The sequence below is a fragment of the Balaenoptera ricei genome, chromosome 3, assembly GCF_028023285.1.
Source record: "Balaenoptera ricei isolate mBalRic1 chromosome 3, mBalRic1.hap2, whole genome shotgun sequence".
NCBI lineage: Eukaryota > Metazoa > Chordata > Mammalia > Artiodactyla > Balaenopteridae > Balaenoptera > Balaenoptera ricei.
Window position 1 is genome coordinate 78,736,329 of NC_082641.1, and position 15,149 is coordinate 78,751,477.

At 40.0% G+C, this 15,149-nt stretch overlaps 1 protein-coding gene across 8 annotated transcripts in view; it reads left to right on the forward strand.

Annotated features, from left to right (window-relative positions):
* The window catches only part of CAST (calpastatin), a 122,163-nt gene that overhangs the window by 95,895 nt on the left and 11,119 nt on the right, over positions 1-15,149 (forward strand). For 6 of the 8 annotated variants that reach the window (XM_059916808.1, XM_059916812.1, XM_059916811.1 and 3 more), the window contains 9 exons: positions 86-169; positions 2,444-2,494; positions 2,667-2,738; positions 3,861-3,959; positions 5,633-5,740; positions 7,004-7,096; positions 8,798-8,842; positions 9,271-9,363; positions 10,708-10,779. In XM_059916808.1, coding sequence (XP_059772791.1) covers positions 86-169; positions 2,444-2,494; positions 2,667-2,738; positions 3,861-3,959; positions 5,633-5,740; positions 7,004-7,096; positions 8,798-8,842; positions 9,271-9,363; positions 10,708-10,779 — 717 coding nt within the window. The remainder of the gene's footprint in view (positions 1-85; positions 170-2,443; positions 2,495-2,666; positions 2,739-3,860; positions 3,960-5,632; positions 5,741-7,003; positions 7,097-8,797; positions 8,843-9,270; positions 9,364-10,707; positions 10,780-15,149) is intronic. The other 2 variants (XM_059916809.1, XM_059916815.1) reach the window with 1 other exon arrangement.

Genomic DNA, 15,149 nt, shown 5'->3' on the forward strand with positions numbered 1-15,149 from the left:
TGTTGACCTCAAATTTAGTCACTCAGGCATCCACTTTATGAGAAAAAGATGTATTAACAAGGAAAATGGTTTAATTTTTATTCAGGAGAAAGCCAAAGAAGAAGATCGTGAAAAACTTGGTGAAAAAGAAGAAACAATTCCTCCTGATTATAGATTAGAAGAGGTCAAGGTAAACAGGCTGGCATCTTTTTCTCATTTATTTTAATTTATACTGAATTTCATATACATGAAGAAGGGACATGCGAACAGACCTGGGATATAAAGATCATGTTTCTTAGTATTTCAACACCAAATAGTATCAGTTCACTAATACCCTGTTTGCACACCAGCTATGAAACTAAAATATTCCCAAGTGGCCTTTTACTCCTCCCTTAGGTGAAAGAAATATAATGTCTTAGCTACTTAATTTTTGCCTGTCTAATAGGTGGTTTGTTAGAGTACCAGAAGCAAAGAAAACTTAGGAAACCTTTATACAGATAGGAAAACCAAAATGAGCAACAATCACTTCCTGAGGAAAGATTTACAAACCTTAAATATAAGTTGACAAATAAGAGAGCCTACTTGACGCTGAATATAGTGAGTGATAAACTGACCCATTTCTTTTATTCTGAACGTAGCTTGTACAGAACAAGTGACAAGGGGGCGACCGCCACTACATGAATAATGCAGGAAAATCAAATTGACGCTCCTCGTATTCATGCAGGCGGACTAGTCCATTTATTTGGCAAAGGCAGGAACTATAGTGAGCTTTCCCTGATTGAAAGTTTATTATTTTGGATACCTTTAGTCTGCTTCCTTTCTGCGTTTCACAATTCAGTTGAAACCATGGCATTTCTATTCATTTCGGCTTGTTCGTTTGCAAGGTTCTTAGACTCTGTGGACCTTAAGCAGCTGTCACATTTGAAAAAGGCTGGTCAAGTGCCCGTAACTCTCTTCAGAGTAGGAGGTTGGTTACTTTCTCTCTCCTTTTGCTGAATTTTAGTAGCAGCTTTTAAGAATGCAGCTGATTAGCTTTCCTGACCGCTTTATTCTGCGGTAGTTTCATCGTTCTCTGAACTTGTTGATCCCACCCGTTATTACTTACCTGTAGCTTTATAACATTTCCAGGTGCTGGCTTGATCTCTTGTTTAAATCCTATGTTGTTCTTCTTCAGCTCTGCTCCCATCAGGCCTCTTCAGTAGATTCAGCTCCCTGAGGGTAGACCACAGGTTCCCCCTTCCAGACACGGGATGATCTCAGTTTGAGTGTGGAGCAGATGTGCCCTCGTCCCTGCTCCTATGTGTCACTTGGGAAATGTGCTGCCTTTGCAGCTAAGGGATGGTGGAGAGCAAGCCTCAGGCTCTGTTTCCCTCCTCACTGAACAGTGGTCAGAAGGTACATGTGAACGTGCGGAGGAGGCGGAAAATGGGGGTAAAGGAGTTTGTCAAAAGGGAAGCTGGTGATACTCTCAACCATTGCATCTCCTTGAATTTTAACAAAACAAAAAACACCTTGACCAGTTTATCAGGAGAAGTACACAGTTGACCCTGGAGCAACACAGGTTTGAATTGTGTGGGTCCACTTATATTCGGATTTTTTTCAGTAGTAACACTACAGCACTATACCTTCTGCAGTTGGTTGAATCCATGGATGCAGAACCACACATACAGAGGGCCGAGTATAAATTATACACAGATTTCTGACTGCTTGGGAGATCCATGCCCCTAACCCCCATGTCTTCCAAGGGTTAACTGTGTGTATAAAGAGAGAATCTTGCACTTATTTTTGCGTGTGTAGATACGTGGGATTTACCATTTATTTATAAATCTTCTTTTACTAAAGAGCCCCAAACGCTTTATCGATTTTGTCCTGTTGTTACTCAGAAGTGGCACTCAGAGTCATTTGAAGGTTGGCATCATCTGAGCCTCAGGGTGAGCTCCCTGAGGGCAGGAATTTGTCTGTCGTACTTTCTGTGGTATTCCCGGTGCTTAGTAGAGGGCTTGGCGCAGAGGTAATTCATGCTAGTTGGATGTGCTGCCTGTACAGTTAGGCAGCTTTTTCCAGGCAACTTGTGCAAAGCCCACTCCCCAGGCAGGTGAGGGTCTCACCCCCGTGCTCCCTCAGTGTCCTGTGCACACTGTCACAGCCCCATGTGCCACGCACTACAGTAACTGTTCACGTGCTCCGCCTACACTAGCGTGGGCTTCTGAGGTTGGCAAGCCACGCTCAATCCGTTTGCAGCCCCCGTGCCTAGGGAATGCCCGATGTGTGCCAGCTGTTTGTTGACATGAGCTAATCAGAGGATATTTCCTGGTGAGAGAATCTATTTCCTGAAATGATGAATCAAATTTGTAATGTACAGTATCATCAGGTATAACCTGTCGACCTCTTATAATGTTTACAAGGTGCATATTTAGGATACACGTGAGATGACTGAATGCCATGTTTTTGTCCCCCTGCATAGGATAAAGATGGAAAACCACTACTGCCAAAAGAGCCCAAGGAACCACTCCCAGTAAGCAAGCCAGTTTTCTCTGAGTGTATCTCTCTCCTTTGGCCCTGATGATTAATTCAGGGAGGGCATAGCTTTCTGTGGAATGAGTTGATCAGCATATAAACAGTGACAACATTTTGAAGAGGAGACTGATGAGGTGGTGTTTGTTGATACATTTCCTGGTTCTTTGCAGCTCTTGAGTGAAGACTTCCTCCTTGATGCTTTGTCCAAGGAATTCGCCGTTCCCCCAAGCACTTCATCTCTTGTAAGTCTTCTGAGATTCCTGGTTTTATTTCCTTACTTTTAGGGTAGCAGACATAAATGGAAACTTGTGACTTAGAATCTGATGTGGGAGCTGAGGAAACAATCACAAAATTAATGGCCCTCAACCCACTGTAGCCATAAAAAATGTGTTCCATCATGAAATATTGGTCCGGCACAGTGGATGTTTTCGACAGTGTAACTAATTGAACCAATGAGCTTGCACTCTATCAAGTATACCTATGAAAAGAGAATTTAAAATTGAGTTGTCCAATACATTTGAAAAATAAATGCATAAAAATATGAAAAAGTACTGAAAAGCATTTTTCAGTATTTTTAGGGACGATTAACCCAACTAAACACCAGGATTTATTAACAGGAATGACAAAAAATACAGTTCTGATTCAGAAAGCGAAGCCACAGGCCAATAGGAAAAATATCCAGAAATGAACATAAATGACAGTTTAGTGTTTCTTTAAAATGAGAAAAGAAATCATTATTTCAGAAAGATTCTAGAATAATATACCATTTAACATTAAGAAAAAAATGATACAACTGAAACTTCTTCATCCCATATACCAAGTATTAAAGCAATAGTAGCACATAATTTTATACCTAATACATGATCAGAATTTAAAATGTGATAGATAAATCTCTAATTTAGGCAAGCAAGGCCATGGGAGACAGGCATGGCCATTCGTTGCTTGTGGCACTGTGAATTTCTAGCAACTTTGAGAGGGCACTTGGCAGAATATAGCCAGCACCATAAAAAGAGCCACTTCTAGAACTTATTCAGAGCAGTTAATTACAAAGAAGAAAGCTGAAAACTCCAAACAACCTCAACGTGCAACAAGAAATGTATAAACTATAAAACTCTAAATCAGTAGCTTATTGAACGTTTAGGATAATAAACGGGAATAGGAAATTGTATAAAATAATGCTATGGAATAGGACGTAGAATAAAAATGGCTCTTAAGATCCTGTATTGCTGTGCTTCCTTTTGGATCAAGAGAAAAACAATCAAAAAGTTATACTGAGAGTTGTATTTAAGAGATGGTATGTGGGCATAATTTGCATACACCATATTACTGGTCAAAATCTTTTTTTGTTTGTTTTCTTACAAAAGCAACTTGAAGATGCTAAACTTTCAGCTGTCATCTCTGAAGTGGTTTCCCAAACCCCAGCTCCAACCACCCACTCTGCAGGTCCACCCCCAGACACTCCGGTAAGCAACAGAGTTTATGAGTACTTTTTTCAGCAGCAACAAAAAGGAGAAAGAAAATAGGACTCCTCCTCAGAGTAAATGAAAATCAACAAAATTGTTAGGAAGAACAGGCACCTTCTGTTTCAGAAGAGATAAGACTGGTGAGACAGGGAGATGACAGAGAATATCTAAAATGATTAAATATATAAAACAATGTATGTGAAAGTATTTTACACACAGTGAAGGAGCTTAATATTATCATTGCTTTATTAGAATTGAAGTGCAATAATGTGCATTGTGTATATGTTCAGATTAGATTTTTAAAAAATTATTTAGCTTTCCTGATAATTGATGTTCTCCTCCTTTATCTTTTTCCTGATCCATGCTATAAATACTACTCATTATTTAACCTCAAGTTTAATTTAAGGAATTGCTCCGTGTTTGAGCTTCTCTCTGCCCCCAAAATTCACAAACTCCTCACGGAATAGCATTGTTTTCCTCCCATTCACACCAGTAAAAACTTGTCATTTTCATGCTAGTAATAGAAAAACCTCAGTGTCAATATTGTTTTAATTATTTACATGTTCTGAGGCAAGACTGTGGGACCAAAGCTTTTCCAGACTTCCTTGATTGATTTTCTTTGCAGTACCAAATTATACATTATCCAGGAGACCACGGCACATCAAAAGATAAAGAGATCGCCCTAAACCAGATCCCCATCTCCTTGGTTGAGAAGAAGTGCCTCATTTGCTAGCTGGAGATGAAGTAGCTTTAGTGAAGTCAGCTATGCTTCCTTTCCTTTTGATGAAGCATCAAAGCTTACTTAGTGCTGTACTCTGAGATTCTGAGTGAATTTTCATCCTGTTGGGTTAATGTGGGATCATCTGAGAATATCCAGAGGCACAAATGACAAAGCCCAGACCCAGCTGTGGGTAGCGCCACCATTAGCTGCTATAATCCTGGGCTCTAATGAAGCACTTAAAACCAGTAAAATGCCCTCTCTCCATTTGTCTATGTGTGTGTCTGTGTATGTACACACACCCGCAATGACAAAAGTCCCTGTGCAACAGAAAGGAAGGCGGCCATTTACACTTCAATTCTTAATACTCAGATTCTAGGGGCCCCTGTGATTGAGGCTATTAATAAACATCCACAATCAAAAGGCTTTTTGCCTTTCACAGGTATGTTTTAGAATGACACCTTTCCCATCACTTTTCCCATCAGAGTTTCTAGTGTTAATTAATATTTTATTTGAAGATATCATTAAAACTAGGTATAAATCTTTATTTACAGGAATACACTTGGGAATCAAAGAGTAAACTAAGCTATCATAATTCATGTGACTTTTCTTCGCCAGAACATACTGTTACATATATTGAAAGCATCATAAGACATATTTTCTAGAAAAATCAGGCCAGGAACCCCATCTTTTTAGGGAGGGACCTATTTTCTCGGAAGAGAAAGACATCCAGGGGTGGGGCGGGGTAGACAGGTGCAGACAGGTGCTGACAGTGAAAGATGAGGGAGAAAGAGCACCAAGCCAGGATCGCCGATCCAGCGCCTCTGTCCACCTGCCCATCTCCCTGGTGACAACCCCATAAGCTTATAGAAGTCTTAGTGGCAGTGTCAGGGCTGCACTCCAACAGGTGACCTGATTTGGCTAACCAGTGACTGATTCAGATTTACTTTTTTAGCAGAGTGACGACAAAGAACTTGACGATGCCCTGGATCAACTTTCTGACAGTCTCGGGCAAAGACAGCCTGATCCAGATGAGAACAAAACCCTAGAGGATAAAGTCAAGGTAAAAGAAAAAAAAAATCATTAATAAGTGAAAATTGAAAGTTTTTATAGCACAGAATACCCTACCCTCCACACAAAGGGGAAAATCCGCTCTGACTTTGCCTGGAGTCAGTGAACGGTTGGATAACTTCAGCCTAATTTTTTCCTACTCCGAGGTCTATGTGGTGTCTCTTTCCTCTCTGAGGTCTGTGCTATGGCCCAGATTCAGGCAAACGTCCTGTTTGTGAGGCTAGACTTTGTGATGATGGAAAAGCACAGCCCTGCTTTGTTAATTTTATTCTCTTCCCACATTTTTTTCTTGGTTGTATCTGGCAGTAAGTTTATCATATATATCTGATGCACGCATGTGCATTTTTTAGGTTCACAAGTTGTGTAAATGTAGTGGCAGAGGCTTCCCTAGCGGTCGTCCCTGCTATCGAAACTAACTGCATTGGACCAGGAGTTCAGCACCACAGAGGTGTCCCCAAGGCGCAGACTCTTAACGCTATATATCTTGTACAACATGTAGAAGTACTTATTTATACTTAATATTCAGTACTTAACAGTCCATTTAGCTTGGAACCAGAAAGGTAACGTCCCACACAAATCTATGTCTCAAAGACAGGGCATTTCAAAGAATCCTTAGGCCTCAATTCAACCATTGTCATAGGAATATCGAGGTGAACTTAACCTGTATTTGAAAAATGAAATTATAATGATGCAGAAAAAATCTGTACCCCACCCCTGGGGTGGGGGCTGTTCCTGAATCCAGGACCGAGAGACCAGCCATGCCCACTGAGGCACGGATGCTGGGACGTGGGTACCGCTTACTCAACAGCACGTCCCTTCAGATTTGCTCCTGTCCTGGTCCTTCAGGGCTCCTTATAAAGAGTCAAAGTTGTAAATAGTACCTCTTAAGTGCCAAGGTACAGCAACTCGATTTTTTTATTGAAAAAGTGAAACAGTGAAAGATATTTCATAACCTTGGGTTTTTATCTCCTTCCATGATTTCTGAAGATAATTATTTAATCATTTATTTGTTTCCATTTAAAATACAGGTAGAAAATTCACAGGTGTGGATTGACAAACAGAAGCACTGGGTTTACTTGTTTCCATCAACTGAAAGTCTGTTGTTGACATTGTTGTTCTCTCGCTTACAAATTTAAAAGAGACCCTATTTTTTTGCCTCAGAAAAGTCCAGTAAATGCTGAATGCTGCATTTTAGAATGTACTCTCTAAGTGAAGGCAGAACTGAATCGTAATTATATATGTTCAATGTTTACAGGAAAAAGTGAAAGCTGAACACAGAGACAAGCTGGGAGAAAGGGATGACACCATCCCACCTCAATATCAGCATCTCTTGGATGATGACAAGGAGGTAAATGAGGGCAATGTCTAGGTTGGCTGGATATATGCTCCAAAGCGTTTGAGATTCAAACCTCACTTGAAATGAATAGGAGGTACACTGTAACAATAGCATAAAAATGTAACATGACTGATGCTTTTAATCTGTCCCCACTGAGCCAGGCTGTCTAGAATTCTGTTTAATATTTATTTGAGCCAGTATTGTTGGATGTTTACTGTGCTGGGCACTGTGGCATAGAGAGTTGAATAATGTTCACTCACTCACTGATGCTTAACAGTGATTCTGTGGCATGTACATATGTGAATTCTCCTTGCAAGAAAAGGCTATAAAAAGAATGATATTTGTAATCTTGACTGAAGCAGAGCTTCTCTCTCTGGTGAAGGAGAACAGAAAAAGAGCTAGTATCGGAGTAATTCACAGGGCAAATACGACCCCTCCAAGACCTGCTGTCTCTCTTTCAGAGACACCTGAAACAACACCACCTGTGCTGTTGAGAGTGAAGACAAGACAGGCAAAACCATATTCCCAATCAATCACAAGTCCTATTTCTCTATCTAAATGCACTCTGTCGAGAAGTCTGTGTCTTTGTCTCTAACATGGAAGCCAGTTTCTCTTAGGTCAACCTGGTCTGTACCCTACCCTTTCCTATTTGGCTCTTAGTTGCAAGTCCATTAGATGTTAAATAACCCTTTCCAGGTCTGTTCATCCAATAAAAATAAGGAAGTGTAAATTACATCTTTCTCTTTCTGTACTGATGCATGTGAGGGGTTTGATGACTGTGGTTTATAGAATATTATCAGCTGCAGTGTCCTCTGTTACAGGAATCAATTCTCCTTGCTTGTGTCGAGTATTCACAATAGCAGCTGTGCATCCTGCTAGAATCCGCCCTGCTTTGATAGTCCCATGTGACTCTGCTGTATTCTCTAGGAAATGTATTATTTAGTATCCTTGCCTTTGCAGATGGTAAAAATCCCTGAGGAGTTGTCCTTGTAATCCTCACTGAAAAAATCTATCTGTAGACCATTCCTTTCAGAGTGTAATAAGCTATAGTAGATAAGCATATAGTAAATTAGTAAATAAGACATCAAAACACAAGTTACTTTTTGTAACATTTTAACTAGAACTATACAATGACAAAGTTGCTAACATAGTGTTTCTTTCACTTCCAGGAACAGACTCACCCTTGCATTTTCTCCAAAGACTATTGAAATAGTTACAGGCTAGTCGTTAAGCAAAGCTGGTGAAGAAATAATAGGGACACAGGTTTATCAGTTATGCAAATCTATACGGTCGTCCCTTGGTGTCCACGGGGCATTAGTTCCAGGACCCCCAGATACCAATGTCTGAGGATGCTCAAGTCCCTTACATAAAATGGCATAGTATTTCCATGTAACCCTACACACATTCTCCTCTATACTTTAAATCATCTCTAGATTACTTAGAATACCTAATACAATGTAAGTGCCCTGTAAGTAGTTGCCAGCATGTGGCAAATTCAAATTTTGCTTTTTGGAACCGTCTAGAATTTTATTTCCCTAAATATTTTCAATCTGCCGGTTGGTTGAATCTGCCAGTGCAGAACCCACAGATGCGGGGGGCTGACTGACTGAACTCCATTTCAAGTCACTGGATAAGAGATTATATAAATACTGACTACACCTAAGTAAACCTTTACAAAAATTTGTTTAACCAATAGTCTGCTTTGTTTCTAAGGGCAAATCAGCGACGCCACCTACAAAGAAACCCGAGGCATCGAAGGTAAATACCGTAGCTGCGTATTTCCATTAAAAAGATTTTTTTAAACTCTAGCTGCGACTTTTACATTTTAGAAATCTGAAATTCACTGAATGCCTCCATTGTGCTTGGTGTGATGCCAAGGCATGTGTGTATGAGTGTATTATTTCTGTCTTCCCAAGAGCCATTCAAGCTAGGCAGTTCCATTTTCCAGGTTAGAAAATCGAAGTTCAGAGAATACTAAGCAACGTGTATAAAACAGTAGAAGAAAATAGAGCTGTCAAGATTTTCCTGTTTTAATATCTCTTTTGTAATACACTAGTCTGTTAGGAAAAGAATGTCAGCAAGGTTTTATATTAAACAAACATATTTTCAGGAATGTGGGGAAATGTCCTACGTAGCATCTTTGCCTTGTGCTTCTTCCCTGATGGTTATTTCTGTTAAAATCTCAGAAACCTGCAGATGCCCAAGACCCTATTGATGCCCTCTCAGGGGACTTTGACAGCGGTCCCTCAACTACAGAAACCTCAGAGAACACAGCAAAGGTACTGTGCTTTTTCATATTGACTTTCTTTGAATGTCTGTGTACACACACACATATGCATATAATATATATATATAATTTTATACTGTAAAATAAACTGATTAATGCCATCGAGAACTTGAAAAGAAAAAAATTCTATAATTCTGCTACTCCACCAACACTATTATTTGGTATATTTCTTACCTTTTTCCACTTGTATATTTTACACACTTGTACTTATTGTCCACATATAATGCATGGCTTAACATAATTTCATAAATGTTTTCCATGTTGCTTTATAATCTCCATAGCTACCATTTTTGATTGCCACACTATATTGTTGTACAACAGTAATGCTTTATCTGTGTTCATTTAAAATGAGAGCAGTCCCTCACTATATACCGTGCCCCTTGCCCTCTGGGGCTTCCTCCCCTTTTCTGCCCAGAGCAGCTGGCTGACCCTTCTACTCACCTCTCAGGGCCCAGTTCAAACATCAGCTTCTCCTGGAAGACTTCCCTGTCTGCCTCTCCCTTCGCAGATCAGGGATGTCGCCTATGTGCCCTCTCTGCACTGTGGGTTACCTGTCACATGTGCATCGTACCACTGAGCTGCATGCTGTATACAGCAGTGATGTGTCTGGTACCTCTGCTCAGCATTAGCAAAATGCCTGGTACATAGCAGGTGCTTAAAACGTGATCAAAAGCAAATGAAAAAAATGTGTAATCCATCAAATAGAGGGAAAAGTGAAATGAGTGCCCTTCATCGTTATTTCAGAAGAATTAAAATTGCACATCTCTTTGCTATTGTTTTGGCTGTTATTAAACATATCTCCCAATCAATCAATCACTGAATTGTCAGTCTTCCCCATCTTGGGTGATTTAATTTCGAGACCACACCAGCATCCTATTTCTCACTCCTGGAACTTCATAAATAATGCCTTTCTGGTGAATGGACTTCATTTTTGTATGTGACTTGCCCCAGCTCTCTCTGGTTGTTACATTCTCTTCCATAACACTGAAAACAGTGTCCTGTTGGCACATAAAAACCAATCCTGAGAGAAACAAGCTCTGTTTTGGTGAGCAAAATACAGTCCGGGTGAACCAGGCATCATGGAAATTGGCAGAGCATCAGTGTGACTCACCTTTTCCTCATTTTTATCCTTTTTACCCCCTACCTTGAACACCTCTGTGCACTTTCACTGTTGTTCGAAAAATCATGACTAAAATACTCAATTTTCCATTATTTAATTAAATTGGAGATTCCAGGCTACTAAAAAGAATAGTCTGGATTGATTTGATTGCAGCAGCAGTTAATTGCTAGATGGAGTGTTGATAGCAAGAGCCTCATTACATTTCCTTTGCTTTAGGACAAAGACAAGAAGACTGCTTCCAGCTCCAAAGCACCCAAGAATGGGGGTAAAGCAAAGGATTCTGCAAAGGTAAACTGAAGAGTAAACAGACTACAAATTAGCTTGGCAATTACATCGAGTGGTGTATCCCTAGTCACTTAGTTTCTGATTGATTGTGATCTATTTAGAATAAAATAATTTTTAAACACTATCTATGCCCTAGCATGTCTTGGTAAAGAAATTGAAGTTTTAGAGACATTTATTTTTTAAAGTAACTGATACTTTAGAAATCTGAGTGAACATTCTTAACACAATTGAAGTTTCCTACATTCCTAGCCCTTGTCACACAAAGTCCCACTGTCAGCTGTGCTAGTCTGGAATGAGTGCAGGCCCTCTCCCCTTCATCAGACCCCACAAACCTCATGCTCTCTTGTAGCTACTTTCCCTCAATGTATGCAGATAGCCTTGCCCTCTACTTTAAGAGAAAATTGAGGCTGCCTTGCAGAAAATAGCCAAGATCCCCTTCCTACCTGCCTCCCAACAAACCCTCTCCCCTCTTGCCCTGCAGCCCCTTCTTTCTCTCAGGGGCTCAATAACTCTCTCCGGTATCTTTGTCTCAATTCTTTTCCCTTGTAGCAAAAACATATTCGAATTCTTTCGTAACTTCAAAAGCCCTATTTATTTCCCTCCATCCCTTCACCTCCTCGAAAGATCTGTCTCTATGACCCTGCTTCCTCTTCTTGAGCTCTGCCCGAGAACGGCAGTGACATGCTGGTTGCTGTATCGTTGGTACCTTATCAATCCTTAGTTTACGTGACCTCTCGGGTATGCTCTTGGGCATCAGAGTTGATGCTGTAATGCACCGAGACTTCGGGGAATGTTGGGATGGGTGAATCTATTTTATACCTTCAGCTCTCCAAAACCCAGACTGCCACTTCCTACTCCACATTTCCACTTGGATAAACATTGACAGTACAGATCCATATACTATATTTCATCAAATCTAAATCACCATCAGTTATATATCATTAAGAAAAAATAACAACTTGATTATGATGTCATTCATCATAACAACCAGCAAATTAAGACATGTTAAAATATGTGTGTGTGTGGCAAGGGAGGTGACACCACCAGGGAATGTGGTTTATATGAATCTTGGAACATGGAAGTAGTGTATGAAATTGAGAAGATCTTAGTTTCTGTGATTCAATCTACTCACGTTAAATACTAGTAGTCTTTCCTTCCAGGTGGTATCTAATTTTTCATGTTGCTCTAGAAAGCAAAACTAAGACTAATGAGTAGAAGTTATAGGGTCTGGTTTCTTAGAGTTGGGCATTAATTCAGCACAACACTTGGAAGTTTCCTATTATTAAAATTACTGAAACTGTGGCCAGGGAAGGAATGGAAATTGGATTACAAAACTTCTAGGTCCCCTCCAATTCTAAAAACATAGGATTCAAATGGTTATGACAATGATCCCAAGTATAATGAGAAATAAAAGGTACAGGTTTAAAAACAATAGTCCAGCTGAATCAAAACTCTTAAAAAACAAGATAGATAGTGAGTTCCAGTTCAAGATGGTGATGTAAAGAAGATCCTCAACTCACCTTGTCCCATGGAAACACCAGATCTACAACTGCATATGTGACGATTTCCTCTAGGAAAAAAAAACCCAAATTATCTGTGTGACTCCTATTTATCTGGCAAATGAGAGAAGGCTGGCATCAAAGAGGGTAGGAGAGGCTGGGACACAGTCTCAACATAAACTCCACCCCAACACAGCAACTGACCGTCAGGAGTGAACTCAAAACTCAGAGCTTCTCCCTGCAGATCAAAAAAATTGAAGCCCACATCAGCACCCAACCTTAAAGACCCCCTGAGAAATGAGCCCCCAAAACATCTAGCTTTGAAAGCCAACGGAGCTTGTGTCCAGAAGACCCACAAGGCTATAGCAAACTGAGAAACAGTTCTTAAAGGGCTTGTGAGCTCTGACTCATCTGCCCACCCCAAAGCAATCAGAGATACAGTTCTTGGCTGGCCACCATCCCCAGAGTACTGCACAGACAGCAGACTAAAACATACCCCCAGTCTTTCTGTGTAAGAGGCCTATTTGCTTGTCCTGGAGCTTTGGCCTGAGGGGCAGGCTTCCAGTTTGGCACACATCTAGACACCTACAGATGTGCTCTTAGGAAATGTAAGCTGGTGCTCACCATCTTTGTGCTGTTTCTCCACCTCACTCCAGGTCACCAGCATCTCCCAGAAAGGGGGCTTATACACTCATCAAGAGGCCCAATTTTTGTAACTGCCACCCAAGGGACACTTGCTGATCCCCTGGCTCTGGTAGCCAGCAGGACTTATGCTTGTGGTCCATCCTACAAGACTATATATATTTGTATATTTTAAAGCCTGCTACCTGAGGGACTGGCTTCCATTCAGCCTGAATTTAGGTGCTGAGATTCTCCCCTTTGGGACACTGACAGATCTTAGCAAACCCTCAACTACTGTGAACCACTGAAAATAAAATAGGCTGCTTGAACACTTACAATGTTTTGAGAGACGATCAAGAGTTAGGGCACAAAAAATACCTAGAAACAAATGACAATGGAGATACGACGACCCAAAACCTATGGGACGCAGCAAAAGCAGTGCTAAGAGGGAAGTTTATAGCAATACAAGCCTACCTCAAGAAACAGGAAACATCTCGAATAAACAACCTAACCTTGCACCTAAAGCAATTAGAGAAAGAAGAACAAAAAAACCCCAAAGCTAGCAGAAGGAAAGAAATCATAAAGATCAGGTCAGAAATAAATGAAAAAGAAATGAAGGAAACAATAGCAAAAATCAATAAAACTAAAAGCTGGTTCTTTGAGAAGATAAACAAAATTGATAAACCATTAGCCAGACTCATCAAGAGAAAAAGGGAGAAGACTCAAATCAATAGAATTAGAAATGAAAAAGGAGAAGTAACCACTGACACTGCAGAAATACAAAAGATCATGGGAGATTACTACAAGCAACTCTACGCCAAAAAAAGGGACAACCTGGAAGAAATGGACAGATTCTTAGAAATGCACAAACTGCCGAGACTGAACCAGGAAGAAATAGAAAATATGAACAGACCAATCACAAGCACTGAAATTGAAACTGTGATTAAAAACCTTCCAACAAACAAAAGCCCAGGACCAGATGGCTTCACAGGCGAATTCTATCAAACATTTAGAGAAGAGCTAACACCTATCCTTCTCAAACTCTTCCAAAATATTGCAGAGGGAGGAACACTCCCAAACTCATTCTACGAGGCCACCATCACCCTGATACCAAAACCAGACAAAGATGTCACAAAGAAAGAAAACTACAGGCCAATATCACTGATGAACATAGATGCAAAAATCCTCAACAAAATACTAGCAAACAGAATCCAACAGCACATTAAAAGGATCATACACCATGATCAAGTGGGGTTTATCCCAGGAATGCAAGGATTCTTCAATATACATAAATCAATCAATGTGATACACCATATTAACAAATTGAAGGAGAAAAACCATATGATCATCTCAATAGATGCAGAGAAAGCTTTCAACAAAATTCAACACCCATTTATGATAAAAGCCCTGCAGAAAGTAGGCATAGAGGGAACTTTCCTCAACATAATAAAGGCCATATATGACAAACCCACAGCCAACATTGTCCTCAATGGTGAAAAACTGAAACCATTTCCACTAAGATCAGGAACAAGACAAGGTTGCCCACTCTCACCACTATTATTCAACATAGTTTTGGAAGTGTTAGCCACAGCAATCAGAGAAGACAAAGAAATAAAAGGAATCCAAATCGGAAAAGAAGAAGTAAAGCTGTCACTGTTTGCAGATGACATGATACTATACATAGAGAATCCTAAAGATGCTACCAGAAAACTCCTAGAGCTAATCAATGAATTTGGTAAAGTAGCAGGATACAAAATTAATGCACAGAAATCTCTTGCATTTCTATACACTAATGACGAAAAATCTGAAAGTGAAATTAAGAAAACACTCCCGTTTACCATTGCAACAAAAAGAATAAAATATCTAGGAATAAACCTACCTAAGGAGACAAAAGACCTGTATGCAGAAAATTATAAGACACTGATGAAAGAAATTAAAGATGATACAAATAGATGGAAAGATATACCATGTTCCTGGATTGGAAGAATCAACATTGTGAAAATGACTCTACTACCCAAAGCAATCTACAGATTCAATGCAATCCCTATCAAACTACCACTGGCATTTTTCACAGAACTAGAACAAAAAATTTCACAATTTGTATGGAAACACAAAAGACCCCGAATAGCCAAAGCAATCTTGAGAACGAAAAATGGAGCTGGGGGAATCAGGCTCCCTGACTTCAGACTATATTACAAAGCTACAGTAATCAAGACAGTTTGGTACTGGCACAAAAACAGAAATATAGATCAA